At 41.7% G+C, this 18618-nt stretch overlaps 1 protein-coding gene across 1 annotated transcript in view; it reads right to left on the bottom strand.

The window, feature by feature from the left end:
* The window catches only part of ACTR8 (actin related protein 8), a 40445-nt gene that overhangs the window by 21424 nt on the left and 403 nt on the right, over positions 1 to 18618 (bottom strand). Inside the window, exons 2-6 of the mRNA XM_082264910.1 lie at positions 18118 to 18288; positions 17846 to 17956; positions 9295 to 9399; positions 6608 to 6781; positions 1757 to 1850 (exon numbers count right to left, since the gene is read on the bottom strand). Coding sequence (XP_082121036.1) covers positions 1757 to 1850; positions 6608 to 6781; positions 9295 to 9399; positions 17846 to 17956; positions 18118 to 18288 — 655 coding nt within the window. The remainder of the gene's footprint in view (positions 1 to 1756; positions 1851 to 6607; positions 6782 to 9294; positions 9400 to 17845; positions 17957 to 18117; positions 18289 to 18618) is intronic.

The following is an 18618-nucleotide window of genomic DNA, read 5'->3' as shown; positions in this document are numbered from 1 at the left end:
TTGGTACTACATTTCCCATGATGCTCATGCAGTCGTAGTTGTAGTGTAGTTGAGCATCACGGGAAATGTAGTTCCAAAACATCTGGGGTGCCAAGGTTCACCATCACTACACTAGGCCATATATCACTTAATTGTACAAGAACGGTGTTTACAGAAAAAAATAACTGTGCACCTAGGTTCCAATTAGACATTCTAAAAGCATGTAAACGGGACTAAATACATCTGAGTACGTTTCTGGCAGATCAACAAATTTCTGTACTTGCAAAGTCTTTAAAAAAGAAGTATGGCTTTGTTTTTTTTTCCAGATACATACTTATCTAGGTGGATGCAGCATCGGTCCAATGCTGCATCGGTCCCCTGGCGCCTCTGCACTGAGAATGGAGCAATCGAACACCCCTGATTTGCTTGGTTCTGACAGCTCCCCAAAGAGAGAGCTGCTGACTGTCAGTAAGCAGCTCTCCGCTCTGCCCCCTCCTCACTCACTGGAGCGCTGGGCTGTGGAGGGACAGGGAACGGCCAGCTCAGGCTTTCATCAGCTCACTGAGAGGCTGAGTAAGGCGTTGGTCCAGGCACCTTGCGGATCCAATTAGAAGAAGGCAACTGCACACCAACTTGAGAGTGATAGTAAATGATAAAAACCTTTTATTGAAAATCCATAAAATCCAAAACGACAAACCAGGGACAGGAGGGCAAAAAACAGTTGACGCGTTTCACAAAACTATGTTCGCTTAGTCATAACCGTTGCGGATCCAGACTTCCATTATCATGAGGACGCAGTGCCTGGACTGACTTCTGTGACGTCAGCAGAGAGTGGGCCAGAGTGCAAAACAAATTGCACTCCTGTGATCCAAAGGAGAAGAACAGCTAAATAAGCTTTGGCTTTACTTCTCCTTTACTTCTCCTTTAAATAGAGTAAACATTGGAAATGTGTATGTATTCCAGAAACGTACAGCATATATTTTATATTGCATTGACACACACTTTAAGCTTTTTGCAATGCCATGATGTCTAAATTAAAAGTAAAATGACAGTTGCTTTAGTTCTGGGATAATAAAGCCATAGGTCTGCCGGTGTCTGAATAACAAATAACCTAAATTGCAAGCAGATAAATGCCAAATTAATGCAATGTAGAGACATAAAAAAAAAAAAAAAAAAATGTTTATTTATATGTAACTAGTGTAAAAACTTAAAAATTTGCGTTTTAGTCTTCTGTAATCCAGTGTAAAGCCAGGTAAAAGTAAAGCCAGCACTAGAGTACATGACAACAGGGGGACACAGCAAAATAAGTGGTGAAAGGATGACCTCATCCGTGTGCTATTGCATTATCATTGGCCAGGGGTGTGTCCAGATCCTTCTGTATATGCAGTGGCTTTTCCAGACCTGGCTTTGTTGTCTGGCTGAGGCAGCTGCATCACAAGGCTGGCGGCACAATTTTAAAAATCTAGCATGTGCAACAGTATTGTTGTCGGGATTTCAATTGTGGCTGTTCAGCATCCATCTGACCGCCAAAAAAATGTGGACAGCTTATTCAACTTCCTTTAGATTTACCTTCCGCTATGTAGTGCAAGGACCTGCATGACTTTATACAAACAAAGTGTTTAGGTTTGACCTCAGGTTATATAGGTTTGGTAAATCTAAAGAAAAATCGTACAAGGAATTGTATAAAATGTATGGCCAGCCTTTGAAGTTCCTATTTAAATTAAAGCTTTATGATCGCCCAAGGTACATCAATATGCAAAAGAAAACACACCCTTACCTGAAAACCCCATCTTTATGAGGACCATATTAACCATCTCTTTTACATGCTGTCTGTTATACATGTCTGGGATAAGTAATATACATCTGTAATACTGTAAAAAAATACAAAAAAAAAACTAGTATTAGAAAGGTTTTAAATCAGTACAGAAAAAGAAAGGGAATTTATCCTCTTTTTAACAAGTTTTAACTAATAGTATAACATATATGCTTAGCCTGATTTTTTTTTTTGTGTAATTAGTAATCATATATTTTTACATGGAGTTATATTTGTTCAATAAATAAAATAGTCAGTTTCCTGTTTTGCTGCTTCTCCTCTTAAAGTAGAATTTCAGATTTACTATTGTTTTAAATATAGTCAGCATGGCTCAAACTAATTAATTTCCAACTAGAACAGTATTACCCCTGGAGCTGGTGTAATAGACCATAGTAGCATTAGCTATATACAGTAAGCAGAGCTGTTTTCTGACAGCAGTATGAGACACTTCCTCTGAGCTGCCAGTTATGGATCAAGTCAGTGAGAGGGCCATAACTGGGACTGGACTCACCAGTATGGTACTCAAAGTAGTGTTCTTTCTACCAATTTTTTTTCTTTATTCTCCTTTTTCAAAATATTATAATTAAAACCCTTTTAATGATATCTTGTCATAATTTAGATTACCAGTTTCAGATATACAACCTATATCTAAGCTCCTGATGAATGGACGGAGGTCCAAGAAACGCGTCGAGCCTACAAAAACTCTTATGTAATTTCAAGTCTGATACAAGTAGAGACTGTGAGCCTACAGGGAGCATGATGTCATATTAAATCTGCTATACCTTTTAGAGATCCTAGTTTGATCCATGTGAAATTGTATTTATTCTTATTTAATGTGAATGTTATAATCCTCTGTATGTGTCCTCATCGGTTGTAGATGTGACTCTTTTTAACAAATTAAAATTTTTTATTTTTCTATTACACAGTCCAGTTGTCCTCACTCAAAGTCCCAAATTTTTTCCTTGGCTTCTCCTCTGCATTTTTGTATATGGTAGGAGACAGTTCTTGGTCTTTTATATGGGCAATTTGATGAGATATAATGATGCTGGTATGATGAGAGGGCCATTTGGGTCTTCTTTTTCTTCCCCGTTTCTGTGTTCTATTAGGAGATCATAAATCAAAGTAGCCTGTGGTAGGAATTGTGCTGCATTAAATTACCTGGCCTTACACCTAGGCGGATTTGATGAAGATTCTGCTGGCTTTTTACCCCAAAATGTAGATGCATTTCTCTACACATATTACTTTTGCTACATAACTACATATATCTTTTGCTACCATCAATGACTTTTGGAATATCCTGAGGCCTGAAATCTGTCCAGGTACACAGATTTGTTTGTATGTAGCATTGATGAGCCCTCTGCCAGCCCTATATGACATTACTGGAAAAGTCACAATTTATTACTCAATTCACCAAAGAGTTCCCTTGTTTATTTGATCCAATTTACAGATTTTTGATAGGTCGCATGAGAGTCTGCATACCTACTGCTCCTGGGTTTTTAAAACTACTAGATTACTCCTTTAACACGATAACCCATACTGCAAGCATATGATGTATAAATGTTACTATGCTACTCCTATATCCTTTCTTTTTAAATATGCAGTGCCTTGCAAATGTATTTGGCCCCCTTGAACTTTGCGACCTTTTGCCACATTTCAGGTTTCAAACAAAGATATAAAACTGTAATTTTTTGTGAAGAATCCACAACAAGTGGGACACAATCATGAAGTGGAACGAAATGTATTGGATATTTCAAACTTAAATAAAAAACTGAAAAATTGGGCGTGCAAAATTATTCAGCCCCTTTACTTTCAGTGCAGCAAACTCTCTCCAGAAGTTCAGTGAGGATCTCTGAATGATCCAATGTTGACCTAAATGACTAATGATGATAAATAGAATCCACCTGTGTGTAATCAAGTCTCCGTATAAATGCACCTGCACTGTGATAGTCTCAGAGGTCTGTTTAAAGCGCAGAGAGCATCATGAAGAACAAGGAACACACCAGGCAGGTCCGAGATACTGTTGTGGAGAAGTTTAAAGCCGGATTTGGATACAAAAAGATTTCCCAGGCTTTAAACATCCCAAGGAGCACTGTGCAAGCCAGAATATTGAAATGGAAGGAGTATCAGACCACTGCAAATCTACGAAGACCTGGCCGTCCCTCTAAACTTTCAGCACATACAAGGAGAAGACTGATCAGAGATGCAGCCAAGAGGCCCATGATCACTCTGGATGAACTGCAGAGATCTACAGCTGAGGTGGGAGACTCTGTCCATAGGACAACAATCAGTCGTATACTGCACAAATCTGGCCTTTATGGAAGAGTGGCTAAAAGAAAGCCATTTCTTAAAGATATCCATAAAAAGTGTTGTTTAATGTTTGCCACAAGCCACCTGGGAGACACACCAAACATGTGGAAGAAGGTGCTCTGGTCAAATGAAACCAAAAATCGAACTTTTTGGCAACAATAAAAAACGTTATGTTTGGCGTAATAGCAACACAGCTCATCACCCTGAACACACCATCCCCACTGTCAAACATGGTGGTGGCAGCATCAAGGTTTGGGCCTGCTTTTCTTCAGCAGGGACAGGGAAGATGGTTAAAATTGATGGGAAGATGGATGGAGCCAAATACAGGACCATTCTGGAAGAAAACCTGATGGAGTCTGCAAAAGACCTGAGACTGGGACGGAGATTTGTCTTTCAACAAGACAATGATCCACAACATAAAAGCAAAATCTACAATGGAATGGTTCACAAATAAACATATCCAACCTCACTGAGCTCCAGCTGTTTTGCAAGGAGGAATGGGCAAAAATTTCAGTCTCTCAATGTGCAAAACTGATAGAGACATACCCCAAGCGACTTACAGCTGTAATCGCAGCAAAAGGTGGCGCTACAAAGTATTAACTTAACCACTTTACCACTAGAGCATTTTGCTGTCTTACGTCTGGGCCACTTTTTGCGATTCGGCGCTGTGCGACTTTAACTGACAATTGCGCGGTCATGCAACGCCGTACCCAAACGAAATTTACGTCCTTTTTTTCCCACAAACAGAGCTTTCTTTTGGTGGTATTTGATCACCTGTGCGATTTTTACTTTTTGCGCTATAAACAAAAAAAGAGCGTTTATTTTGAAAAAATAACAATATTTTTAACATTTTTTTTATATGAAATTCCCCCCAAAAAAGATGTAAAAACCAATTTTTTTTTAAATTTTTGGCCAATTTGTTTTCTGCTACCCATGTTTGGTAACAAAAAAAAAAAAAAAATAAAAAAAAAATCGCAATAAGCGTATTTTGATTGGTTTGCGCAAAAGTTATTGCAATTACTAACTATGGGAAAGATTTCTGTCATTTTTGGTGTTTTTTTTTTTTAACGCGTAATGGCGGCGATCTGCGTTTTTTTTTGCGGGACTGCGACATTGCGGCGGACAGATCGGACCCTTGACTGACACTTTTGGGGGTACCAGTGACATTACTGCAGTAATCAGTGCTATAAATATGCACTGTTACTGTAAAAATGACACTGGCAGGGAAGGGGTTAATTTTATTGGAGAGGGAGGGGTTAATGTATGCCTGGTGCTTACTAACGTGTGGGGGGGGGGGGGGGGGAGGTGACTGAGTGAGTGAGGGACAGATCGGATGTTCAGCTATGCTGAACACTCCGATCTGTCACTCCCTGTCACTTAGGAGATCCGCCCGCTCTGTTTACACAGGCGGGCGGATCTCCAAACTGGATTCCCCGACGATCGAGGCAGAGCAGCGGCGATCGCCGCTGCTCCTCCCCTGGCCCGACTCACGCTGTGAATGAAAACAGCGGGAGCGCGCCTCCGGCGGCGCGCGAGCGCCGCCTACAGGGGGAGGAGTCTGGCGACGTAGGTCTACGTCGTCAGACGATAACGAGCCACTTTGCCGCAGTAGTACTCCGGTACTCAGCGGTAAAGTGGTTAAGGGGGGCTAAATAATTTTGCACGCCCAATTTTTCAGTTTTTTATTTGTTAAAAAAGTTTGAAATATCCAATAAATTTGATTGTGTCCCACTTGTATTTGATTCTTCACAAAAAATTACAGTTTTATATCTTTATGTTTGAAGCCTGAAATGTGGCAAAAGGTCGAAAAGTTCAAGGGGGCCGAATACTTTCGCAAGACACTGTAGACAGGGGAGGTTTTGGTCTTTATATGCGGCACATGGCTATCTATTTTTAATTACAACTTCACTCTTTTTCCTAAATTTGTTTGATGGTAGGCCTCCTCTTACTCTGGTGGCCATTTGCTGTGTCTACACATGTCGCCATATTCATTCTGTGTTCCCACAATTTGGTGGTCCTGGGCCCCCCACACCAGCCGGGGCAACATGACCTGCTGTACATATAATATGGAGAGATGAGTAATCCAATGCAATAGGTACATTCTGATATATCCAGAGTGTTTTAACCACCTCCTATATGGCCACTGTACATTTATGACTGGACAGGAGCAGCGCTGATGCAGATGGATGTACTTGTACATCCTCCTGCACCAGCCCCTTGTGCACACTCTCTAAAGCACACAGGTGTGCCATCTGTGACTGCTGTGTCCACCAATCGTTGTACCAGGCTGCTGGGAACAGCGCTGGTATCGTGTGATAGCTGTGACCAATAACAGCAATCACAGTTAGAGTAGTAAACAAGGCTATCATTTATGACAGCTGAAAAGTGCAAAAATGCCCTGGATTTGAAGGGGGTGAAAATGCCCAGACTTGAAGTGGTTAATAATCCGGGATACAGTATGCATATTAACTCCTAAAGGAAAAAAAAAAATGTAATAAAACCTCATACCTTTAGGTCCTTTAACTGAATCTCTAAGAGTTTCTGTAGGACATGTGACCAGATGGTTTCCAGATCGGTCAGGACAGCTGTTAGTGAGCCCCCTGGTCCACTGTGAACATTAAGTTGGCCCCTTCGAATAGGAAAGTGAATATTGTAGCCTTCTGCTGGATTCACAAATAATGCCTAATGAGACAGAAAAACATGGGCCACATTTATTAAACAAAACTATGGATCCTATGGATGAAGTCAGTATCACAAAATAGATAGATAATGTATTTGTCAGAATACAGATTAACATACCAACAATATAGAATTGCAGGGATCACATTTGGCTTGCTGGCTCAGGGAATATTGGTACAGAGATGAACGCTACACCCAAGGAATTGATTTCTTAGAAGGTAAAAGACCTAGCAAACCTTTCAGGTGCACCATGGTGCATTACTGCATGCACATTCTGAATGGGGTGTCGACTCACCTGCAGGATATTTTTGTCCTATTGCAACATACAAAATTTTTTGTGCTGTGCTAAAAATGTATGTGTTGCCATTTTTAAAATGTATTTTTAATGGCACTGCAATAGACTGTGTATCCTGTGTTATTTACCACCTCTACCTTACAACACTAGGGTCCCAGGTTTGAATCCCCATCAAGGCAATCGCTGCATGGCGTTTGCATTTTTTCCCAGTTTTTTTGTGGGTTTCTTCTGGGTATTATGGTTTCCTCCCACACTCCAAAACATGCCGGTAGGATAACTGGCTCCTGTCAAATTTGGTCCTAGCATGTGTGCATGCAAGCAAAATAGGGACCTTAGATTGTGAGCTCCATGAGGGCAGGGGCTGATGTGAATATACAGTACATACAGCGGGTAAAATACGTATTTAATGCATCACCATTTTTCTAGGTAAATATATTTCCAAAAGGTGCTATCGACATTCTATTTTCACCACACGTCACTAACAACCCATGCAATCCATACCTTAAAAAAAAAAAAAAAAAAAAAATACATTCAGAAATGAGGATATGTGTAATAAAATGGAATGACACAGGTCAATACAAAAGTACACATGAAGAAGGGAAGGTTCAAAAATTAATGGAAAGTTGAGACACCAACTGAGATCTATCAGTAATTCAAAAGCAATCTTGCCCCTTGGCAGTCCAAAATATTATCAGTTGGTTCAGTCTCAACTGATTGGCTATAAAAAGGTCTCTCATTACCAAGGTGTCATGTAAGAAATATCTCATGAAGGGTAAAAGCAAATCGCTATCTCAAGACCATTTTATCCTTATTGTTGCAAAACATACTGGTGGCATTGGTTACAGAAGGATTTCTAAATTTCTGAATGTTTCAGTGAGCACTGTTGGGGCCATAATCTGGAAGTAGAAAGAACACAATTTTACCATAAACCGGCAACGACCAGGTGCTCCTCACAAGATTTCTGACAGATGAGTGAAAAGAGTTGTCCAAGAGCTAAGGACCACTTGTGGAGAGCTTCAGAAAGACCTAGAATTATCAGGTACAATTGTTTCAAAGAAAACAATAAGTGATGCACTCAACTGCCATGGCCTGTATGTACACTCACAGCACAAGACTACATTGCTGAAGAACAAGCATGTTGAAGCTCATTTAAAGTTTGCTGCACAACATTTAGACAAGCCTGTGAAATACTGGGACAGATGAGACCAAAACTGAACTCTGGGTGCTTTAATACACACCATGTTTGGAGGTCAAATCGCACTGCACAACACCCCAAAAGTTTGGCGGTGGAAACATTTTTCAGCATACGGTACTGGAAAACTTTGTGTCATTGATGGAAGGATGAATGGAAATAAAAATCTGCCGCCATCTACCAGGATGATGAAGATGAAACAAAAGGTGGACATTTCAACCAAACAATGATCCCAAACACAAAGCCAAGGAAACTCCTAATTGATTTCAATGAAAATAAAGCTGCTAGAATGGACCAGCCAATCACCTGACTTGAATCTAATAGAAAATCTATGGAAAGAATTAACGATCAGAGTTCATAGAAGAGGTCCATGGAACCTTCAAGATTTGAAGACTGTTTGTGTGAAAAACTGGGCCGAAATCACACCTGAGCAATGCGTGCGACTATTTTCTCCATACAGAACGTGGCTTGAAGCTGTCATTACCAACAAAGGATTTTGTACGAAGTATTAAATACATTTCAGTTAGCTTGTTCAATACTTTTTCCCTGTGTCATTCCATTATTACACTTACACATTTCTGAACTTATTTGTTTTGGTTTCTTTATGTATGGATTGCGTGGGTTGGTTAACATTTCATGCCAATAGCACCTTTAGATATACATTTACCTAAAAAAATGGTGACGTGTTCAATACTTATTCTACCTGCAGTTAACATGCTGTGCAAATTGTTGGCGCTATAAAAAAACCTGGATTAAATAAATAAAATAATGTGTAGCGCACTGGTATGAATGGGCCTCTAATGTATTTGCTCACTATTTGATAACAGGTGTTGGTATAACTATAAAATGTCAGAGCATCTACTTGGATTTGGTTCTTGATCTGTTATTTGAACTTTGATGCAAATGATAGACTGTAGTAGTACAGAGAAATGTAGTTACATTAGAAAAAAAAAAAAAAACACAAGTTGTTGACGTTTTGAGCACACTAGCTTCTTATCTCCTAAGATTTATCTAGACAGAACAACATACCTCTTCACCCACAAGATGTTCAGGTCTATGTGATGTGCTTGTCCACGTAACATCAGAGTTGTGGTCTAATATCGCCGGTCTCATCTGTTTATTGTAAGCACGTGCCTGAAAACAATAAACCACATGAATAACATTTTGGAGAATTCGGTACATGTCAGTCTTTACTTTTTTTTTGCCCTAATCGGAAACTAGGTGGTTTTGCATGGCGAGTACCAACAATCACTAAAATGCCATACACTTAGAGACCTTTCACAATGAGACGCTTCTAAACTGCGCATAAAACGCTAAACGCTTTTGCAGCGCTTTTGAGGCATTTTCTGTGTGCTTTTTAAAAAAATACGTGACTTAAAAACTTCTCCAAAAACCATTTTGAGGAGCTTTTCGGGTGCTACCTATTCATTTTTTGAGGCGCTTTTTTTAGCTCTCCAAACATGCTCCAAAGATGCTGCATACCAGATTTTTCTCACCACACTGCCAGCGCTCTGCCCCAGTGTGAAAGCATTCATTGATTTTATTAGGAAGCAATTTTCGTGAGCTTTTAGGGGCTTTTTTTTTTTTTTTTTTTTTATGCCAAAGCATTTGAAAAAATTCAGTGTGAAAGGGCTCTTAACATGCCAAGGTCATCCTAAAAGAATATTTAAGTCTTTAAGAGCCCTTTCACACTGAAGAGTTTTTCAAGAGATTTGGTGTTAAAGAGGAAGTAAACCCTCCTCTGCAACTTTTACCTATAGGTAAGCCTATGATAAGGCTTACCTATAGGTACTGTAAATATCTCCTAAGCATGCACCGTTTAGGAGATATTTACCTTACATGCAGCCAGTGACGTCACTGGCGCATGCGCTCTGAAGGAACGGTCGCTGGTGCCGTTCCTTCAGAGCCCCGTGCCGTGACCATCGGCTCCCGCACGCGCGGGAGTGACGTCACCGCGGCTCCGGCCAATCAGATGGCCGGATGCCGCGATCCCGGAAGACGGGCGACTGGACATGTCGCCCATCATACAGGTAAGCGGACGGCACGGCGGGGGCTCGTTCTTAGGTAAGCATTTCATAATGAGCTAGTACTAGCTCATTATGTGTTTCTCTTTCATGTCGGAAAAAAAAATAAAAAAATTGTATGGGTTTACAACCTCTTTAAGCTTAACACAATCCACATCACACCTCAATACGCAGACAATAGGAAGAGACCGCCAGTGATAGACTGTCCATCTCTGACACTGAAGAACCCGGAACAGAGGCCAATGTGATTAGCGCTTTCAATGAACATGTTCAGAATCAAACAGGCCAGGAATATATTCGAGATACATGCCTGACAAATATTACTGTCCCACTTGAACCAATCCAAACCATATCTTCATTGTCCATTAAGTATCTGTCTTTCACTCCCAGTGACGGTGAGTACCGTCACATATCTCCCCCCCCCCCCCCCCCAAAAGGTAGACTAACCAGTTACCAGAGCTCCAATCGGTCTGTGCCTGAGTTAGTCGGGTAACAAGTCCCAAAAAGTCAATCCATCATGGCAGCTTCCTTGACAAAGTTCCACATAGCTTGTAAGTTTGTCCTGGCAGGGCACATGGAGCTCTTATAGCCGATCAGTCTGTGGAAGTCTGGTTTGGGCAGGCCAGACTGGGCTTATTGGTCACCCTGTGTCCCTAATAGACACATGGTGACTTACAAATAAGAGGGGCCTAAGGGGCTGAGAGAGGGATTTCCCAACCTCTCTAAAGGTAAGCTGTGTTCCACAGGCCCCCCCAACCAAAGTGACTCCCATCACATCTCTCCCCTTTCAGGAGGAGACTAACACAGGAGGGGATCCCAAACGGATTGACTTTGAAGTTAGTCTGTAGTTCCAGTCCCCTAATGTCTGTGCCCACACAGTACCTCAAACAAATTGTCCTGAACGGAGCATTACTCACCCAGCCAACCTCTGCCTCTCTCGCAGAACATACCCGCTACGGGGGAGAAGCGTGGACTGGCCCTGGAGTCCTTTCAGCCACTGGAGAGAAGACAAGGTGGCTGGGCTCACTCCCTCATGCTGTTGGGGACTGGGCCGACTGCCCAGCACCCCTGGAATATAAAAAAGGAGAAGACTGCAGTTCCATTCACTACCACAGGAACTCCATATTTTGTTAGTTGTGGGCAGAGGCCTGCCGCACTGTGCTCTTCTGCTGGGTTGGTGTCATCATTCTGGGGTGCTGTCTGCTGCTGGGAAGGGAAGTCAGCTGCTCCATCTTCCTTAAGGGCCATACACACTAAGATTTTCTGAAGACTTTTTCCATCAGATTCACCTTTTCTATGTAATGCAAGGGCCTGCCAGATTGCATACAAATTTAAAGTGTTTAGGTTTGACCTCATATTATATGGTTTTGGTAAGTCTAAAGGAAAAAGTCTTCAGAAAATCTTATAGATTGTATGGCCCATTACCCTCATCTGTCTGTTGGGAGAACCTTTCTCTGGTACCGTCTCCCAGGTGCACAGATCCTGGCTTGGGAGGGAAGATAGTTTCCTCCGCTCTGACTGACTGTTAGGGAGGGAGACGACAACCTACTCATCCTTCTACCCCTGGATCCTGATCTGCTGCTAGGGAGTGACCGCCACCTTCTCACCCTGGGCCTCCGGAACTGCCACAGGTGTGGAGCAGAGGTCTTGGACCCTCTGTCCATTATGACCGATGAAGGTATCTTAGCTGGATCAGAAGGCTGATCAGCAGGTTTGTTCCACCGATGTCCCTGCCTTCTCTGCTTCAGATGCAGGATCTATGTGGAGTGGGTTCTTAAAGATGGAATCAGAAAACCCGAGATATCAGTAGGTTAGCAAGGTTGACTGTCTCAACCATGTAGCAATCGTGGCCTATCCTGTCTACCATTTCTTAGGACCAATGAAAGGACTCTGCAACAAGGACACTACTTTGATCAACAAAGTATCTGGCTTAAACACTACTCGATAAGGGAAGGTTATTCCCTGGGCTTAGAAAGCTGGACAGGTATGTACCCAAAGTACACCAAACCTATGACTTCCCTCACATCTGAATATTGGCATGACAGTTGTGAAAATGCTCTATATACTCCAAACTCCCTATACACCTGCACACAATTGCAATAAAATTCGGCAGAAAGGAGCTTGGTAAAAGAATGGTTTTAAACATTCCATAGAGATCAGGTGTCCTTTTGGTACTTATAAGGGATACATTAAGCAGATCCCTACTTCAGATTAAGCTCATAGCAGTAGCAAAACACTTACATTGGCTTGCTACAACCAGTTATGCTAAGAGGGTGATATGAAGGATACATAAAGAAGTGTAAACCTACTGAGTTGGGTATAGGGGTCAGATAGGTTCCGATATTGCGTCCTTAGGCCATAACACTCCTATGAACAAGGTTCTTAAAGAATGAGATTTTATAATCTTCTTCCAGTGTCCTACAACACTACCAGGTTTCAAGCAGAGGGAATGCCTCTGGCATGCCTGAATGTAAGGGACTGAATTTTCTGACATCTGAAGTTCCTGCATTGCCTCCATGTACATGGGAAAATAAGGTCTGAAATAAAAGTGATACATGTATAACTAATTTCACAGATATAAAAGATCATAGATTGTGCGTTACTGATGCACAGCTCCAGAAAATAGATGTAGACAAAGAAAATAAGCATAGACAACAATGTTATGTATTTCTGAAGTAAAGCCAGATAGACCAACACAGAAAAGACACAACATGAACTTCAATGTTCTGTATTTCAAAAGTGCAACAAGCTATGGTTATATAATAAATATAAAATAGGACACAAACTGTCTTCACTGTTGAGTTTTCTGATGTGCAGACAAATGTAAAACAGAAAAGTCACAAAAAAACTTCAATGTTGTATATTTCTGAAGTATAGCAAGATCAGCAATATCAAATAGTTTATATATGCGCTCCTAGGTCGCAGGGTACCTAGGCGCAAAAGGGATGATTATAGGTGCCACATCCTTGATAATGGAATTGCAAAGAAAGAAATTTGGACTTTATTGGCACCAATATTAAAAATGTATATTTTTATTCGGTATCCCCATCCGGGGAGGTATTTGTGGTCGCTGGGTTTGGAGCAAATGTCTGCCTGGACAGACCAGGGTCTCTAGGCATCTGAGGTGTACCCACCTCACCCTCCTCTGTTTGGACCTGAAAGCCTCTGGGTCTTCTCCCATCTGGCCCCTCTATTATTTTGTTATTGGGTGCCCGTGATTCTACCAGGACCTATGTCATATGATGAACTAAATTCCATGTTATTCTTGGCATATGTATTAGGCAGTCTGCTCCAACTACAACACACCTACCCCCTCGTTATTATTCTTTGTAGCCTACCAGGCTCAGTCCATTATAAAGTTTTATCACCTGAATCTCCTTTCAGATGTTTGCTTACACCACGTGCTCCAGAGGAAGCTTACTATGTTAAGCGAAACATGTAGGGCAACTGGGATTTAACTCAACATATGTTTATGTATATTGTACAGACGACCTCCGGAGACGGTTACCACCCCTCTCTATGGCCGCCTTATGAATACTGGTCACTTTGTAATATATGGGACTGCACAATGCCCTGCTGAACGAGACCAGATTTGGATATTTTTACCTTAAAGTTATAAAATGTTTTTTAATTTGCAACTTTCATTAAAAAAAAAAAAAAATATGTGTCAATTCAGCATTAAAGTTCAGCGTCTTCCTGTTTATAGGGTGACAGCTCTAATTTCCGGTCTCCCAGTTACTTTCCTGCATGGTCATCCTTTCACACTGATAGGGACTGCAAGTGGCCATTTTAGCACACATTATGCAAGAATGGTCCGCTGTTGTCACCATGTAAAAACCTGCCTTAGAAATGCCATGCAGCTATCATTAGAGTAGTGTAGACAGGTAGTGGCTGCTAAGAGTCTGCAAGAGATCAACTGCACTAAGAGGCAACAAAGGAAGAAAATAAAAAGGTGAAAACAAGCATTTTAATAAAATAAAACTTTGTTTATGACAAACATTGCTTTAGCAAAGTAAATGTCATTAACTACTTCAGGTCCACCCTATAGCAGTTCTACTGATTAACCGCTCCCGTTCTGACAGGAGGGAAGGCATGGAACTTGTGTCTCTGAAAAGCAGGGACTCGAATCCATGTCTTACCCTAGTAAAAGCACCTCCTGCAGTTTAGAAAAAACACAAGTTACACACACAGTTAACCCTTTGATCACCCCAGATGTTAACCCCTTCTCAGCCAATGTCATTAGTACAATGACAGTGCATATTTTTAGCACTGATTGCTGTGTCCCCGGTTCCGAAAAAGTGTCAAGAGTGTCAGTTAGTGTCAGAATGTCCATATTGCAGTGCCTCTATAAGTCACTGATCACAGCCATTACTAGTAAATTAATAAATAAATAAAAATATCCTATAGGTTGTAGAAGCTGTAACTTTTGCGCAAACCAATCAATATACGCTTACTGTGATTTTTTTTTTTTTTTTTACCAAAAATATGTGGCAGAATACATATTGAACCAAATATATAAAAGAATTTCGATTTTTTTTCATTGGATATGTTTTTTTTTTTTTTTTCAAAATCGTCGGTCTCATTTTTGCTTATAGCGCAAAAAATTAAAACCCGCAGAGGTGATCAAATACCACCAAAAGAAAGCTCTAATTTATTTGGGTAAAAGTGACGCAGTGCCATATCACAAAAAATTGCCTGGTCATAAAAGGGGGGTACATCTTCTGGAGGTCAAGTAGTTAAGGTTTCTTAATTTTCATCTTCAATGAAAAGCTCCTAGGGCCTATGTCATTGGGCTTTAGGTTTGTGCATGGCATCAGTTTGACATTTCTGAGATCGTTCATTCATTGATAAGTGCATTTGACAGGACCTGAAGTTGACCAACTTTCAAGCCCAAGTTGACCTGCTTGAAGAGGGTTTTGCCTTCCCGTAGACTTGACATTAGGGTATATCTGGTGCTCCATTAAAAGTCTCTTTATTGCTAACCTAACCTAATTAGGTTGCTCATGAATGCTACAGTGATCCCGTCTCATGCCTTGGTCATGTGACAACAGAATAGGTGACCAACCACAGGAGATATATGTGGCAGCATCACTGTGCCAGTCACTAACATCTCTCTATGCTGGGTATGCCTGCATAATTTCTAGTTTTAAGTAGACCTAACTGGTTGACACTAAGGCAGGCCATAGACGATTCGAATTTCGTTCAAAAATCGTAAATGGCAGTGTTATCGAACGATTTTCGTATCGTTAGTGTGGTGTGTAAAACGTTCGATTTTCGTACGACAGCAAAAATTCACATATCCAACATGTTGGGTTTTTTTGCGAAAATCGGCCGAATTTCGTATCATTAGTGGGGGAGTTGTATGATTTCGCCTAACAAAACACAGAACAGTAGGGAGTGTGTCCGGTAGAGATGTGGTTAAAAGGCACAAAAAATAGTGTTTTGTCGTACGATTTTCGGCTCACATTGATGGTACACTCGATGATGTGCACGAGTGCCGCTTTCGTTTATCGAACGATAAATCGTACGTAATTCGAATCGTCTATGGCCTGCCTTAGTTTGCTAAAACAATACATCATAGACAATTTAATTTTTTCCATAAAATACTGTTTTCACCTTTTTTTTTTTTTTAAAAGACATGTTATTGAGTTAAAATGGAATGACATAACAAGTAAACAACACTTTTAGGCATAGCGAAGTGCATCAAATGAGAAAAACAAGGGAAACAGCAACATTACATACTGTGAATAGGGTTGTATAAACAAACCACGACACAATCAGACAGTGGAGTATAGGAATAAACAAGATCATCACAAGGCAGGCATTGTAAACCGTTTAGTAAGGAGATGACAACCTTGGCCCCCATACTCATGGTTCAGGGCCGTGGGAGAACATGTAAACAAGAAACCGTTGCAACGTTTATCACGATTGCGTATGATATGGATAAGGCTTCTTCAAGGGCACATGCGGTTCCCCCCACATGTCCGGACACCCCCATGGGGGAACACGCTGTATCCGGGCATAGGGGGCAACCGGCAAACGCGTGTAGGCCGTCTTGGGGTGGGTAATTCCGGAGATATATGTGATTGTTGTTACAATTATAAATTATTTAGTAGGTTGTGTGATTTCATTGCACACCGTTTTGAGGCTTTGCCGCCTGATTTTATTGTGTATAAATTGTATGTCTGTTTTGTATATTTCTTTTTTGTCTTTGAAATTAATGTTTCCTGTGTTTTCCGAATAAAAATATACATTTTTAATATTGGTGCCAATAAAGTCCAAATGTCTTTCTTTCCAATTTTCCAAGATCAGCAATATAACCAATATAAAAAGACAGAAGGACACGAACTTCAGTGCTATGTATTGCTGATGCCTGGCAGGGTATAGTCATGTACCCAATACTAAAACAGAAAAAAATATCAACAACCTTCCAAGCTGCAAATTCCTAATGAGCAATAGGAAACAGTAGTATAGCAAGATTAACCGAAAAGATAAACTTCAAAGTTGTGCATTTCTGATTAGCAACAAGGTACAGTTATATACCAGAAAGACGCAGACAACCTTCAATGTTGTGCATTTATGATTAGCAACAGGGTACTGTCAAAACAGAAACACATGGACAACGTCAATGTTGTGCATTTCTGATTTGCAACAAGGTACAGTCATAACAGAATGACACTGACAGCGTCAATATTGTGCATATCTGATTAGCAGCAGGGTATAGTCATATGGCCAACAGAAATGGCGCTAATAAAAAATAGATGTTGTGCATTTTTGATTAGTAACAGGGAAGTCATAACAGCATTTCTCCTCTTCTGCTGTCCCTCTTAGGGCAATCTGCCCTTTTCTGAACTTCCCTCAGATAAGGCACTTACAAAGCCCTGACTTGCCTGCAGACACCTGTGCTGCCCTTCTTTTCACATAAGGTGGTTCCAAGCAGATTTTGGCTCCTTGCAGCCCGCTGGCTTCAGTATCACTGAAGTCCTATGCCCTCATCCCATAGCCACACGGGTCTGGCGTCTCCACCAGCGCTTACCTTTATTCTGGGTTGCGCTGTGCTCTGCCTTGTGTGCTCTGGTTTTAGAGAGAGGCTTGGAGCACAATGAGTCCTCCGCTTGTTGCTGCTTACATTATCTGGCCGCCCCCTTCACAGCATGGAGCGCTCTGTATGCAGGGGAGGACAGGAGGAGACCCGAGCTGCTGAGCAGAGTACAAGGGAGGGGGACCACCACACTGTGCTCAAACCGCCTGTACAACATCATGAATCGACCAGTGAGAAGCTTGAGGCGTGCAGGTTAGTGCTGCCCTCACCGGGGTACCATCCGACTCTCTAGGTCTTTTGGTGGGGAGCACTAATGGGCACGGATAGGCAGCACTGATGGGCAACACAGATGAGCAGGCACTCATTCATTCAAAGGGTGAAAGCTGAAAACTGGCCTAGGCAGGAAGGAGGTGAAAGTGCCCTGCATTGAAGGGGTTACTATTACATAATAAAGGGCAGCCTACAAAACACCAGAGATTGCCAGACAACCATGGCTTCTGTGCTTGGTACATACCTGCTCTGGCACCACGGGGATGCGTCTGGTCCCATTAGACATCTTTTTGGACCAGATGGCTTGATCCACCATTTTGAGACCATTTTGTCTCTGCTCATTGCTTTCAGGTTTCTAATGATAGAATGACACAAGAAATTAAAATCTGTTATTTTAAACAAAGGGAACCAAACTATGATCTCAGTATGTCATTCCTCATACAGGTTAGTGTACTGTAATCATACATCCCATACAGAATCACAGGGGTGTTCACTATGACAGATGAGAAGACTTACATTCAGGCCGTCTCTGAGCAGCCACCTGTCACAGTGGGTAGGTTGTCCTGGCTGTTTGTGTCTGCGGGCGATGACATGGGGTATACCTGCTGGATGGCTGTCTGTGGCTCTGCCAATGCGCAGTATACTAGAGCCAGGGTTTATCACCACCACATAGTCACTTTGAATGTGCTGTATAATAGAAAGACAAGGAGAATTATACAGAGGAAGGAGATCACTGAGATACACTATACCCCACTGCTATCTGTATAATACTTCCCATAACATCAATCTCAGCGGAAGAAGGTTCCCCCTTGTACTGGGGGGTGGGCGGAGAGGAGGGTACCCCTTGTACTAGGGGGTCGGTGTGGGGGAGGAGGGCCCCCCTTGTACTGGGGGTCGGTGGGGGGGGAGGAAGGCTCCCCTTGTACTGGGGGGGGGGGGCCCCCCTTGTACTGGGGGGGTCAGTGGGGGGGTCCCCCTTGTACTGGGGAGGAAGCCCCCCCTTGTACAGGGGTCAGT

Source organism: Pelophylax lessonae, assembly GCF_965119305.1.
Source record: "Pelophylax lessonae genome assembly, chromosome: 8".
Taxonomy (NCBI): domain Eukaryota; kingdom Metazoa; phylum Chordata; class Amphibia; order Anura; family Ranidae; genus Pelophylax; species Pelophylax lessonae.
The sequence above is the reverse complement of the archived record's forward strand: the minus strand, read 5'-3'. Positions and strand labels throughout refer to the sequence as shown.